Source organism: Xenopus laevis, chromosome 9_10S (genome assembly GCF_017654675.1).
Source record: "Xenopus laevis strain J_2021 chromosome 9_10S, Xenopus_laevis_v10.1, whole genome shotgun sequence".
Classification (NCBI taxonomy): domain Eukaryota; kingdom Metazoa; phylum Chordata; class Amphibia; order Anura; family Pipidae; genus Xenopus; species Xenopus laevis.
In genome coordinates, this window is record NC_054388.1 from 3,836,736 (window position 1) to 3,851,891 (window position 15,156).

Genomic DNA, 15,156 nt, shown 5'->3' on the forward strand with positions numbered 1-15,156 from the left:
TAATTTGTCTATCCATGGCAGGTGAAGCAGATGTGTGGCTGTAGATTGCTGTTCTATTTCGATCCAGGTGATGACATTTTGAGAGGCATTGGACATATATTAAAAGCATAAAAATAAAAGCTATATTATAGTAGGTCTGAACCTTTGAATTTAGTATTGGTGTCCAAGTGTTTAAAGTTTCACAGATAGACATTGACATATCTCGTATCCCCAAAGAAGACGACTTGTAGCCACACTGCAGAGAACTTGTCAGGTGTCCTTCAATTCAGGAGCTCAAGGAAATAGCTGAAACAGAGACATAGAGCACAACCAGTTGGATGATAACTCATACAGTGGGTTGGTGATGGTGCAAGCTCTCTATGCTGGTCCTTCTGGTATATCTGTACCAGCAACTACTGTCTTCAGTTAGATTTTTGTAGATATTCCACACCTCTTTGTAAGTGTCCTCACCCAACCTTCTTAACATCATTGAATTACATATTAAGCCCCATATTGTGGGAATTTACTCAAGAAGAACAGACCATGATATCCAGTGGAACTTCACACGGGTATTTGACTGTGTTTTACTCACAGCAAGGTTTTCCACAGCCAATTTTCCGTGTACTCAGTTTAGGAAAGTAAAGGTTGTTCTTTTTATGCCAGAATGGACTGGTCCACCGGACAGCTGAAAACCTCAGAAGCCGGTTGATGGTGCCACATCCATCATTTGGGAAAATTGCAAATATTGGTATTTGTGTTCCTTTTACCCTTTGTCTGCTAGGAATTGTAGACATTTGTAGTGCAACATGGTGCCTGGAAGGGTAAATCAAAGGAAAATGTAGAATCGAAAAGATGCTGGCAGTTCAGTACCTGACAGTTAGCACCATAAATGTTATGATCTATGGTAGGCAAGTGGTTAAATGTCTCATGTGGATTTCATTATTTTGCTTGTTGTTATAATGAGGCTTATGCTTGTCTCCACAACTTTTACCTGCATAGAAGTACTTGCTTTAATTCCTGTTATACAGCCTCTATTCACGGTGCATTAACCTGCCGTGCAACTTCCCCTCGATAATCGGTTCCGCTATTCCTGGAAACTCTGTATTGCTCTATTTGACTCCGCACCGGCCAGAACTGGGTCTGATTATTTGTTTGATGAATAACTGATTATTTGAACTGGCTGACTTATTAAACATAAACCCCGGGCCAATAATCCAGCCATTGCAATAATCTGCTTTGTATTTCAGGTGCAGTTCCTGGATACTCTCGATGGAGAAGACCTTCTGTTGACTGGTGAAGTGGTCTGGCGCCCTCTGGTGGAAAAAGATGCTCAGAGCATTCTGAAACCGTCAACACCGACGTATAACGATGAAGGACTTTAAATCGCCCCAGGGGACTTCATAACGTTGGATGCCACGAGAGAAGATAAGCGAGTGGGTCATCCACCCTGGTTTATGTCAGATGATACAGAATGTGAAAAGAGTTTTCGGAGTGAATTAGTTTACATAGATATATTCAGGGAATTACTGTACATGCAAATGGCGCTGACGCAATCATTATTACGCCATTAGTTGAATTATACTGTGCAATACAACCATTCTTTGCCCTTCTTGGATTGAACAAGTTGACCGATACCAAACTCACAGCTACATCTCTGTTTCTGTCTTTTTAGTCGGAATATAACAAAATGTCATAGAATCCTTTGGTGTCTATTTTTATTTTCCTGTTCTAGTTCTTCCACACAGGTAGGAAGGTACAGCAGTCGGTAATTTGCTTTGATCTGCTGAGTGCAGTTAGAATAACGAAAACAGGTGTCTGATTGGTCGGTACCAGTTGCACCAGTTCTACAAATATGGGGGTCAGCTTGTGTGTAGGTTAACCTTTTTTTTGTATGTTTCTACTTTTTCTGAACTTGATTAATCAAGGATTGGAGATATACATGTGTTTTTAAGAACTGAAGAGACGGTTCATCACAGTTCGTCTTGTGTATTGCATTCATTCTTTGATAGATAGGACCCCATTTCGTACATACAATAGAACGTTTTATTTCTGTATCTCCCACGTGCCAAAAGTCATTAAACATGCAATATTTTGAAGCCTTAATCTCATTTTATGGATATTTCACCCTCTTTTATGTATAATTTTTTAGAATCTTGGAAAAAAAATACTAGTATTCAGTTTGCTGCTGAGGAAGATGAAGGCTGGTTTTGGGAGGGCCTTTCCCCCGGTCCCCAGGCTTAGAGGTATCTTGCTGGCCACCAAATGTCCATGACAGAAGTATGACATTGCAGTTGGGGTTGTTTTTTTAGTCAAACTCTAATCTGCAGCCTTATATATGTTGTTGATGTAGAACAGCATCCACTGGAGACCGAAGGCCATCCAACAGTCTTGGCATTTGTAGGTCAGTGACATCTCAATGGCTGCACATTGAATGGCTTTGATTTACATTGGGGTTATCACTTCTCAAACCAGTTCTGAAGAATGCTGAGGATCAAAAATTCCTTGATAAAAGTGTCAGGGGGCATCTTGCTGTTGAGCAACGTTTAGCTATGGGAACTGTGAACAGACTTTAAGATGTTCTTCTGTAGACCGCACCTTGGAGAGAGGCAGTTCCTCTCTTTTTAAAGAACTATTTGCCGCATATATATTCCAGCACTTTCTTTAGGGCATTGATTCTCCTAAACTAACTTGCAGCATCTCCATCATGTTCTACCTGTATATTATCTACTCTAACACTGTGGCCCTTAGCCTTTTCTTAAAACTTTTACTTTTTGAGCACAAAGTGGTTGAGGAAACTTAAGTTTTATCATGGGTCATAATGATAATTACAAACATTAAAGGCATTCTCTTCCCTGTTAATGCTAACTAGTGTTTTACTTTCATTGCATTATTGTTTGTAATGCTGAAATAAATATATATTCATGTTAAACAGTCCATGTGTCCATGCAGATCTGCCCTTTTGGCTTGAACCCAGTTTGCCTGTCCCAGTTTGTATTATTTGGCCCAATGCATGGCCTAGTCGTGAAGAAAAGTTCTCTCTAACCTAGTCTGGTTATGCAATGTTGATGGGTAAAAGTAAATCTACATTGTAATTGTATAATAGCAGTGTTTCCCAACCAGTGGCTCACGAGCAACATGTTGCTCACCAGCCTCTTAGATGTTGCTCCCAGTGGCCTCAAAGCAGGTGCTTATTTTTGAATTCTTGGCTTGGAGACAAGTCTTTGTTGCATAAAACCATGTTTACTGCCAAAACGAGCCTCCTGTAGGCTGTCAATCCACATAGATGCTTCTAAACAGCCAACCACCGCCCTAATTTGGCATGCCCTGGAACTGTTTTCATGCTTGTGTTGCTCCCCAACGTTTTTTACATTTGAATGTGGCTCACGGGTTGGGGACCCCAGGTATAATAGAATAGACAATGCAGAAGAAAGTGGTTGGGACTCTTCAAACAAACATCACCTGGACCTTTACTTGAACTGCTTATTTGTTCTCCTACGTTCAAACATTTATTATATCAGAATTTAGTAATTACATGAAAATGAACCTGCACATCTTGTCCATGCCTCTGCAAATTGATGCACAGAATTCCACGTGCCATTTCACCAAAGTTACCAAGATTGCTGTGGGAATCCTGAAGCCACCGCTGCCTTTAAGGGTTCCTGTACGTCAGTACACATTTTACAAGAGAAAGTGGAACAGAAGTAGTGGCACAAAAAAAATAAACTCCAATTGAAAAATTCGGCATCTAAAAGCTGCCAAGTTCTTGTAGTCAAGTCATTGGTTTGTTTTTTAATTCAAGCTTTTTGAATTTGCAAACTACAAAATCTAGGTATTCTGTTATTTTTCCACAATGTTACTCAATTAAGGTTTTTATATTCAGATTTTTTAATTAATAGGCAAATATTCAAGTTTTTTTTTATGTGAGATTATTCCAAATAGATAAAAAAACCTTTAAAATTGCACAAATCTAAACAAACTCCTAGAAGAAAAATATTTAAAAGAAGCAAATTCATTTTGTTCAAGGTATAAATGCAGTTGTGCACCAAAAACCAGTCAGCACTTTTTTTAACTGATCTTGGAGACCTTCCAATCTCGGCAACAATAAACATGTTCATCCGTACTCAGCATACCAGTATTACTATTGCATGAAACAGCTTGCGTAATAATGGTAATTACTGTGGCAACGCGCAATTTAAATTAAACACAATCACTGAAGAAGCTAACATCCTGAAGTCAAAAGTTGCCTGTAAAATGTTTTCTTGGGCAGATTTCGGAGTCCCAGCGTTATCTTTCATTGGTCAGTGCACTCGTTGCTTTTATTCGGTAATTCCACGCCATCGTATCACTTTCTTCATTTGGAAATTTTCTGACTCGAACTTAAAATGTTGCTTAATAATAAGACTGAACTGAAACGCTGAAGGAAGGGTGGAAAAAAAGCTGCAACTTTTTAGATGTTAGGTCAATATATTGATAAATAATCTTTGGTGCAAGAACATTTTCTATCCTTCTGTATTCTACTTTCTTAGGTTAACGATCTGCAAAATAGGCAAAATATTGTTGGAAAATCTGCAAATTTTTAGATATTCGATGACATAGATGTTTTTCTTTCCGAAGCCTACAGCTTAACATTTACTCTCTAATATTGTGAAGGTTGGCAATAAAGAAACACAAATTGTTGAATAATCTTTTAAGTCTGTTCTTCTGTCTTCTACTCTTGAAGGTAGAAGAAATGCAAATCAAAAGGCAAAATATTGTTAAAAAATCTGCAATTTTTTTTAGATCTTAGATCGATGTTATTCTTTCTGCAATACACTTCTTATTCAACTGCTGCAATCTATATGGGCCTGTCAAAAAAAGGGCCAGAAATGCTGGGATATAGCCCCCAACTCCAAAGGGCACCCAAATCAAAAAGACCAAAAATATATTCCCAGTCAATACTCTCAAAGTTAAAAAATCACTCTTTATTTAGCATAAATATTAAAAAGTAGGCATACAGACCAATTGATGCTCCACCTTACGCGTTTCGCACCCACAGGCACTTATTCATAGGCATTAATTCTAATTCTTTCCGCAGCCTACAACTCAACATCTTCCCATTTATTTACTCTCCAAGATTGTGAAGGTTGGCAATAAAGAAACACTAATTATTGTTGAAAAAAAATCTGAACATTTTCAAGCTTCTACCTTACTGTCTTCTACTCTCCAAGGTGGAAGGTCTGCAAAATCAAAAGGCAAAATATTGTTAAAAAAAATCTGAAAATGTTTAGATCTTAGATCGATGTTAGTCTTTCCACCGCCTACGACTCAACATCTTCCCATTTGTTTACTCTCCAAAATTGCGAAGGTTAGCAATAAAGAAACACAAATTATTGTTGAAAAAAAATCTGAAAATGTTTAAGCTTCTACCCTACTGTCTTCTGTTCTCCAAGGTGGAAGGTCTGCAAAATAGGAAGGCAAATTATTGTTGAAAAATCAGCAACTTTTTAGATCTTAGATGTTGTTCTTTCTGCAACCTATTGTTAACACTTTACACCATTTATTTATTCTTCGCTGTAAATAATTTCCTACCAGGCCTCTTAGTTCTTGCTATGCCACAGTGCCTTAAGCTGGCCATAGACGCAACGATCTGATCGTACGAATCGTGGATACGTACGATTTTCGGACCGTGTGTGGAGAGTCCCGTCATTTTTCGTCCGGCTGAGATCAGTCGTTTGGTCGATCGGAGAGGTTAGAAAATTTCTGTCGGCTGCCGATAATATCTCTGCGTGTATTGCCGATCGTACGATTTTCAGTGGGAGACTGTCACTAGCTTTGGTTGGACATAACTATCGTACGATTGCTGTCAGGGGCAGAACATCGGCTCATCTGTTCTTTTACTACTTTATTTGATCAGAATGGTAAGACTTTGATCTGAATGGTTAGTGGTGTGGAGGGTCGGGAGATGGGAAAGTCCGATCGTACGTTGATTCGTACGATCGGATCTTTGCGTCTATGGCCAGCTTTAGAGGCTGGTACAGAAATCCAAAACATTTAGCTTTGCCCCGGGTTGACGAGCAACAGCACAAAAGTTGAGCACTCTATTGAGCCCGTTCCTGGGGCAATGTTCTGTGCAGTGTTGTTGGATGACGTGAACAATTGTACTGACAGTTGAGGACTTTTGAAGGCCTTGGTGTCCCAAAGACAAAGATCTTTGTGCTCCATTCTAACATTCTACAAAAAAACAGGCTGCTTTGTGCATGTCGTCCCATAAATGAGGTTTAAAGTTGTAGCTTTCCTTTCTTAATACTTTTTTGGCCTTTAGTCCTCTATTAAATAATAACGTCATAGTTTCCTACACACCTCTAGACTTTCCAACCAGTAAATTATTGAATATATCCCATACGTTTTGTCAAATTTCAAGCTCCGCGGCCTAACCTTATCAAAGCCGACAAAACTCTCCTCTCCGTCTCCCGTGTTATTCTAAAGAACCTCATTCTTGAGAACGTTTCTCAGCTGCCAACTTTTCTCGCCGGAGACGGGGTCCGTTTCCCGGCGAAGTAAAAAAAAAAAGCCATTTAGTTCCTTCTGTTTTTTAAGGCCAACTTCCTCACTTTAACTTGGTATAAAATGAGTCCTATAAAGGAACTTTATAAGTGTGAGGTATATTCCACTTCTATAACAACATTACAAAGCAAACAGAGCTTTCTCGGTTGACTTTAGATGCTTTTGTTGCAAAGTGAGGGCCACAGAAACCACTTACGTGAGACAATATCACCTTGTAATGAATTACAGCTGGATTCTATTTACATAAAGGGGGCTTAGCTGTGGAGGAATTTGCTGATTAATTTCTTTTTAATGGGAGAGAAGTATACCGGTACCAAAATAAACTTTGAGATGTGGATCTTGCCATTCCTATAATATATGGAAAAATGAATGTGCAAGGGCCTTGGCTTCGTTAAAATTCATATAAAAATGTGTAATTTATTTTCTCCCAGTGTCGCTTTAAGGAATACAACAATAAATTTACAGGGCTTAAACAAGTGGTTGCTGTATTTTGTATTCCAAATCTTTCCTTTTAGATGTTTCCTGCGTTGTGTTTGTCTCCAAGGTGACAACGTCAAGGAAAAATATGGAAGAATTCAAACTGGCAAAACCACATCACGGTTGCAAAACTGCTAAACCTTGTAAAAACAGGATCTATATTTAAGGTTGGAACGGGGGGCAAATTGCTCTTTGCGGTCGGCACAGGGGAAAATAACAGCTCTCAAGCTGGCGCAAAGGGAAGTTTTTCGATTTTTTTCAAGGAATATTAATGGGAAGTGACAAGGAGCTCTTTGACGGAGGATGATACAAAGATATGACTTGTTATCAGTTTTGGACGCTCCATCTTCTGGAGGTCACTTAAGGTAAAATAATATTAAAAGGTTACTTGAATATAAGACCCCCATCCCAGCTCAGTATCCATCCCAATTTTAAAGTGCCAGCGTTTTCTTTAATACAGAAGATTATCCCTACTGGCATCGTTTTTTTTATATCTCTTTATATTAAAAGTATAATTTAAGTCCCAGTTTAGGGTTTCATTCTGACATCTTGTAAGGGGATTATAATGCAACAGGAGAGCTGTGGGGGGATGATAAGAAAACGTGGAGTTAGGGTCAGGGCTCATGAGAGATTAGTCGTCTGATAACAAATCTCCTCTTCTTCGGGGTGACTAATCTCCCAGAACTGCCTCGTGAGTCAACTTCGGGGCGACTTCGGAAAACAAAGCGATCTGAGTGCTATCCTGCCGGAGATTTACATTCTAGCCGGTGGGAGGCAGTTAGAGGAGATTAGTCACCCCGAAGAAGAGATTTGTCTCAGGGCAACTAATCTCCCCGAATCTGAGCGTGTGCCCTGACCCTTATAGTGGTCCTTTGCTTGTCATACACATTATGACCACTTGTCTTAAAGCTTTAAAGGAGAACTTAACCCCTCTCCTAAAGAGAGTCCCCATCTAATAGCCCCCATTCACCCTGCATTCTCCTCTGCATAGTCCACTATTAAGAAAAGTATCAGAGAAAGTCACACAGACCTCTCCATGCAGAGTAGTGCAGCAGAGCTCATCGGTGCCTTCTTCAGTATTTCCGTATCCTGGGCAACGAACGCTGGCGACTTTTCGATACCGTTACTTCGGCAGTGCGAACATTTCATAGCGAAGATGCGCTAGCGTTCGTTTGTGCCTAGTGAAGATTCGCTAGTGATCTTAGGTCAATTTGCATACGGCGGGTAATTTAAAGTCGTATGGACGTCTTCATTATAAATGTTACCACTTTTAATTACAAAAGTCCAGGAAACCTTAATAAAGACAAGAGAATTTATATAATGCCCTACACATGAGCCCACTGTAAAATGAATGTTCCAAATGTTATGAAATGATACCGGTTACCCAAAAAAAATTTGTTAGGACTTTTGCAGGCAATCCCGCTTAAAAAAGGAAAAGTCGCCAGCGTTTTTCTAAACTTTAATGTATTTCCGGCAGACAGGATATGATGTAAGTGACAGAAGATTGAGGAAGATCTAGCTGCTTTTTAGCAATTCGACTTGTCTGAGGTGGCGAAGTCGAATCTGGCGTAAAATCCGCACTTTACTGAATTTCCGGAGTAACGACCTTCGCCAGAGTGAAGTTGGATGGCGATAGAGTGCAAACGAACTATATATATGGTCTCTTTCACTAGCGGATTGACGCCTGCACCTGTTAGTGAATTGTCGATGTCCCTGCGGATGGGATTTCTGGCGAAAAGTGGATAGCGTAAATTTAGTAAATCTGCCCCTACGTTGGGCCTCTTTGATCTCACCTGGATGTAAGGATTAGATTAGTTCGGAGTTAAGTTTGTGTCAGATATATGATATAAATAGATGTACAGTATATGGTCCTCTCCCGTGTGTTTCATGCCACTGCAGAAAACCCCATAATGTACTTCAACTAAAGAGCATTTCTTTGGCAAATTTTAAAAACAATTTTTCAATACAAATCATAAAAAGCATAAAAAAAAATGACAAATGCAGGTCTGAAAAATACTAAAGAACTGGGGGGCATTGGGAATTAGCTAAATCATCCGACAATGGGGCAAATTCACTAAACGCCGAAGCGCCTAACGCTAGCGTAAATTCGCCAGTGTTACTTCGCACCCTTACGCCTGGCGAATTTGCGCAAAGGACGTACAGTAACTACGCAAATTCACTAACGCGCGAATGATTCTGAACACTACCTTTTACGTCAGACTTCCTTCGCCACCTCAGACCACGCGAAGTGCAATAGAGTAGATAGGGATTACTTCAAAAAAAGTTAAAAAATTTTCTAAGTCCTAAAAAACCCTGGCGTTTTTTCCTTTTTTATGGGTGATAGGCTGAAAAAGATCGAAATTGTCTTTTGGGGCTACCCTCCTTCCCCCCTGAATTTGAGTGAATTTGCGTAGCCCTGGCGAAAATACGCCTGGCGAAGCGCGGCGAAGTGGACGCTGGCGCAATAAAGAATCTTAGTGAATGTCCCACATTGGGTCAAGATTTGGTTATTGAAGAGAGGGTTCCCTCTTGTGCCTGAAATCTACCACTACAACAAATAAAGCAGAAGGGAGTTTTCTACAATCTCACGTGGTCTCTGGGTTCTGCTGCTGATTCCATCATTGCTTTGGCTTTTCTGGAATATCTACATAAATATACACTGGCAACAGAGTCATATGATAATGATTTCTTTCTTTTATATCTGAAAGTGAATGTGTGTAATCCAGGCCTGATCCACACTCAGGTCAGGAGGCCCATGTCGGGCACTTGAGACATTTCTATGTAGACAAGTCCGGCATCTCGTGTTGTAATAGGAGGAAATATTTCAAGCAATTTGTTCTATTGTGCAATAAGACTTGTTGTAACCTTCTGGCTATTTTTGTTATGAATTCTGCCCCGTCTGTGCAAATGGCAGGCCTAACAGGTTTTTCCTAGTTTTAAGCAGGTCAACCCCCAATAAGTACATGCACTTTCACAGAGTGAGAAATATATCTGGTTGGTGGAGGAACCATTCAAATGCAACAAAGAGAAGATGAATCTCATTGTGTTCATCTATGCTCAGCTTGGATACAATGGAGAGCAATATTGTAGGTCAGGATGGAGCCATATCTTAGATCTCCTTTGACATCTCTAAACCTCCTTCCCAAACGCCATGGGATCCATTGTCCAGAAACCCATGCTCCCAAATGATTGATTTTTGCTCATTAATAGTAGGACAGAACGTTGTAGCTTATAATAACTAAGCTGCATGAATCAATGTTGATGGCAAAAACAATTCTATTTGTCGTGTTTTTAGTAGACAAGTGCATGGTGCTTATCCAGAAAACTCCACTCTGGAAAATAGATGCCATACCTATAAATGTGAAAGACTTCTTTGGATCACAGGTGGTTGGAGAGCCCAACTCTAGCCGAGGACTACCCCACCTTCCCATGCCACAATCTACCCCTGCCAGCTACCTTCTGTTGGCTTATTTATATACTCACGTCTTACATGCCCCACCCCCTCAAGTGACATCAAAGATGGGCGGGCCATGCACAGGTATATTAATGAAGAAGGCTCATTGAGTCATCATTTATATACCCATGACCATCCTGCCCATCTCTGTTTTTTCAAGAGGTGTAGGGTTCCCCCTACTGGAATCCCCCTCGGTTAACCTGAATTATGGTTGGTTTAGGGAACTGCAGCATTCTGGAATGCTCAACATAACCATTCCCCCCAAGGTATATCTCTTTGAAAATGATCAAATATCCCATCCTTATATCTTCTGTGACCCAAATTTCCTTGGGCACTTTCACACGTTTGTTAAAAAAAATATACAGTATGTGTTGCTTTAAGACAACGTTGCAAAGTGGCTTACTTATTTGCTGATCATTCATCCAGTGTGAACCTGTCTCACAACATTGCTGGAAAAACAAAGTTATATAAGGCACCAAAAAAAAAATGGAAACAGAACCAACAATCAAGTCAGTAAAAATATCCCGCCATTCTCACACGCCATAACCAGAACTTGGTCTTTGTTCTCTGTCAATGAAGAGTAACGGCTTTGTTAGGCAGGTGTGTTTTGTGGAAGTGCCTTCACTTGGGTGAGATTAGCAGAGCACATGAATATCCGACAAGGCAGCACAGTTATGTCAGGGTGTAGGGCGCACCCCAATGCTAAAGCTGGTCATAGACGCAAAGATCCGATCGTATGAATCATCAAACCAAACGACCAATCTCTGCCGGACAAAAATGGCGGTCCACACATGATCCGAAACTGCGTGGGAGTGGAGAGTTATGTTCATCGTTCAATTACTGTTGCCACTTGAGTTGAGTTTCTCTCCATATTTTAATGTAACACAAATGAAGATAAGGAGTGAGAGTTGGAAGAAATTCTAGTTGAGCGAGCATTAGCTGAGCTTTTATCCCTCCAAGACAAAAGACAATGAGCAGTTGATTTAGAAAATGCGCTGGAAGAAAGGCAGACTGCTGAGTTTGTTCGGCAACTGGTTGCACTTGTCCTGTTGTCATGGCAGTATGCAAGAAGGCCGTACAAGCTTGGAACAATTTGGCAGGGTGGTCCATTTAGAGAGTGGGTCGTTGCAAGGGCTATAGGCCTTTACAATTTAGACCCATTGCAGTTCCTAGTTCCTGCATCTACCTCATTCAGAATCATTGATTACGGTGGAATGTTGACCTAACTGAGTGCACTCAAAACATCAGAATTGTGGCAAACTGTGACAAAATACATAGGATCCGTTATCCGGAAACCCGTTATCCCGAATTATGGAAAGGTCGTCTCCCATTGGCTCTATTTTATCCAAAAAATCCACATTTTTAAAAATGATCTTCTTTTTCTGTGTAATAATAAAACAGTCACTTGTACTTGATCCCAACTAAGATATAATGAATCCTTATAGGAAGCAAAACCAGACTATTGGCTTTATTTAATGTTTAATGATTTTCTAATAGATTTAAGGCAATCCAAATTATGGAAAGATCTGTGATCCGGGAAGCCCCAGGTCCTAAGCATTCTTGATAACAGGTCCCATACCTGTACCATGAAACAAGTACGAGAGTTCAAAGCTTTGATATGTTTATGCAAAACAAAATATATTGTTTCCTCTATTGTGTAAGATAATGACAAACTCACGTGCACATACTCATAGATCTCAGGGCATGATACTGTAAGAGATTAGATGGGTGGTGGGGCCTTAAGGCATGGACTAGTGATTGTTACCCGTCAGGATCAGAATGGGTTGGCACAACATGGAAAAGCAGGATGGAATTGGCAAAGGGACAAGACTGGGCAGTATAGGAGCAAGGGACAAGACTAGGTGGCATAGGAGCAAGAGCAGGAACTAGGGACAAGCTACAGTGTTCAAGCTTATAGGACAATTCTCAGGCAAGGGATTGAGGTCAAGGAAGGGTTTGAATAGGGCTCGGGCAACTCTAATTGGGATTAATCACATTGCCCTTGATCTCTAAGTCCTGTAGCTATTTCACAACATATGGAGACTTGAGATTTCCTGTCCCAATGATGGGGATTTCCCCCAGTGCTTGAAAGAGTCTCATTTTGTGATTCTATAAACTATTTCTACACACACGTGTGGAAATGTGCAACTGAGGCAGGTGAATTAGTTTCAGTTTGAGCATTGGAAGCAATAAAAGTGCTAACAACAAAAGGCACACCATGGGAAAAGGCATCTGTTCATGATGAGCAAGGCCTCTCATTTTATGGTCTTCAAGAATGAATGTGCTCGGGTAAATGTTGTTTCCTGATAAAACTCTGTATAGGGGAGTTCCAGAAAAGACTTTCACAAACTGAACTGAAACTGAATTAGATCATGGCTGAAAGTGATGTGCGGGCCTGCCCGATGCCCACAGGTCGGGTAGGCTCTGGCCAACCTCTGCGCACCTTTTGTGGGTTGCGGGTGGGTCCAGGTTGAGCTCTTCTGCCTGAGACCTTACACTGCCAGCTTCAGGCTTTATAGGACGGTGCCTGTCATGCCCCTTTTGTGACGCCATCGGTTGGTCTATAACAAGAGGGGGAAAGCCGGGTGCTGGGTTGGGTCAAGGTTTTCTCAACCTGCACATCACTAATGGTTGGGTTTATCCGGCTCTTTCTCATGATGTGGGTCTTCTTGACTCTTATCACAGATATAACTTAAATGGAAAGCTTTCAGTGGAAGCCAAGTGACCATGTCTCAAAAACTCATATAGAAAAGATCAAACTATAATTTGAAGCAGCAAAGGTGGTTCTTCATGTGGTGGGCATGATGCTTTAATGGAAGATTCTATTGGTACCTTTACGAAAGGCTTGGGTGACTTGGAGAAGAATAATATCCAAAGCTATATAGTCATTTCAAGAGCCACAGTTAGTTAAGTATAGGTATGGTCACATATATTTTTATACTGGATACGTGAGTGTATCAATGTGTATATACTGTATGTGCACTGGGTGTCATTTGTTGGGGATGGAATTTATTCAACTCAAATTAACTAGATAACAGAACAGCACTAGAAGCTTGATGACATATGAGACTGATTAACCTGAAAATAAAGCATCAGACACCCTTTTTTTAATTAGCTCTATTCATGACAAGGCCTAAAACCTCTTAAACTACAATGTAGATGCTGAAAAATGAGTTAGTTAATCTCATATATTTGACATGCTGTGGCTAGAACAATTCTTTTCCAGTCGATCATTAGGCCGTAATGGTGAGGAGATGACATGTATCTAACAAGTACTGAAATACTTTCAGCAAACTCAGCTTGACCTAAATCCTCAGCTAATGTATGTTGCTGGCCCATATCAACTAAATAGGTTGCGTGTCTGCCGAGAACAGGAGATATGAGTTTATAATTGGAACATTCAGCAAATGTAAGGTCCTTACTGCACAATTGAGGGCACAAGGGAAAAGAAGCTTGATAATCATGCTCTATTTTATCACCGTACTGGAATTTGTAAAAATATGTTACAGTTTAGACTGGAGATCCTTGGACGACAGGAGCTACACTCAAATAAAAATTACAAACTAGTGCCAGTATGAAGCCATGTCGCCAATGTATTCCAAACATGGCAGCAACTTCTCTACTTGAAGTCAAGACTTGTACGACTTGAAGTCAAGGCACTTTTAAACTTACACACCGTACACAGTCAGTTACTGGTCAAGGCTGGAGATCAGTTGTTTTAAAACATAGTTAATCATGGATATTTAATGGCTCAACAAGCTAAAGAAGGTTTTTTTAGGCTTTTCGTATTTAATCCCTCCTTTCTGGAGAAACTTTTTGAAAGACTCATAATAAGGTCAAATGCTAAAGATAATTGTTGTACAAAAAATTTCATACAATATTCAGTGCGTGTATTGTGGGAAAAGGGCCGACCGATATTGGCAGAAGACTTGGATATTGGTTGACTCGTCGATCGGGCTGGACGGAAAATTTTGATCAGGGGCCTATGAAGGAACCCAAACATCGGCCATTGTTAGTGCTGAATCGTCAGATACAGGTTATTGTTTCTATATGTATATCTGACCATTAAGCTCTACAGGTGTGTGTTGAAACAAAGATTTCTTGGAAAGATCTTTTCCAAGAAGATCGTAATTGTTACGTCTATGGCCACCTTTACACAGAAGAGCAAACAAGCATTCACTTGGATGTTGCTCAAACTGCCATTAATGTTACCCCCCCCCCATCTACTACTTTGAGTCCTAAAGTGCCAGACCCTATACTTTCATTTGAAACTATAGTTATGAACAGGTGCAAAAGTGATCCAGCATTTCCTGAAATGTAAATAATAAATGTAATTACAATAAATCAGCAGTCATTATTACCATGATATGTCCCATTTGGAATGTCTAATCAAGCCATTGTCTTGGTCTCGGGGTTTCTAGAACATTTATATTTTCTGTCACTAGGATGAACACAAAGATATCCATAGCATCACAGCCTGCACAAAACTCATGGCAAATGTTCCCATTATGGGTGCCCCATACCTGACACCTGCCAGATGGTAAGTTCTTTGGTGGTGACGCAATTGTGGTTACTGATAAGAATGTCCTTCTAGTAAACCTATTGCATCAAGAATATAACTGTAAGCAGGATACTAAGCAAGTGTTTCTCAATGCAAACCCTTGCACGTTGTGTTGTCTGGAGAGAAAAAAACACCTTTCCAG

At 40.2% G+C, this 15,156-nt stretch overlaps 1 protein-coding gene across 2 annotated transcripts in view; it reads left to right on the forward strand.

Moving 5' to 3' along the window:
- Nucleotides 1–2,908, forward strand: part of uqcc1.S (ubiquinol-cytochrome c reductase complex assembly factor 1 S homeolog) — a 52,561-nt gene extending 49,653 nt beyond the window's left edge. The window contains 1 exon segment of one of the 2 annotated variants that reach the window (NM_001088411.1): nt 1,227–2,075. In NM_001088411.1, the coding sequence (NP_001081880.1) occupies nt 1,227–1,361 (135 nt within the window). In that variant the 3' untranslated portion in view covers nt 1,362–2,075. 2 annotated transcript variants of the gene reach the window in all.
- The last annotated feature ends 12,248 nt before the right edge of the window (nt 2,909–15,156 follow it).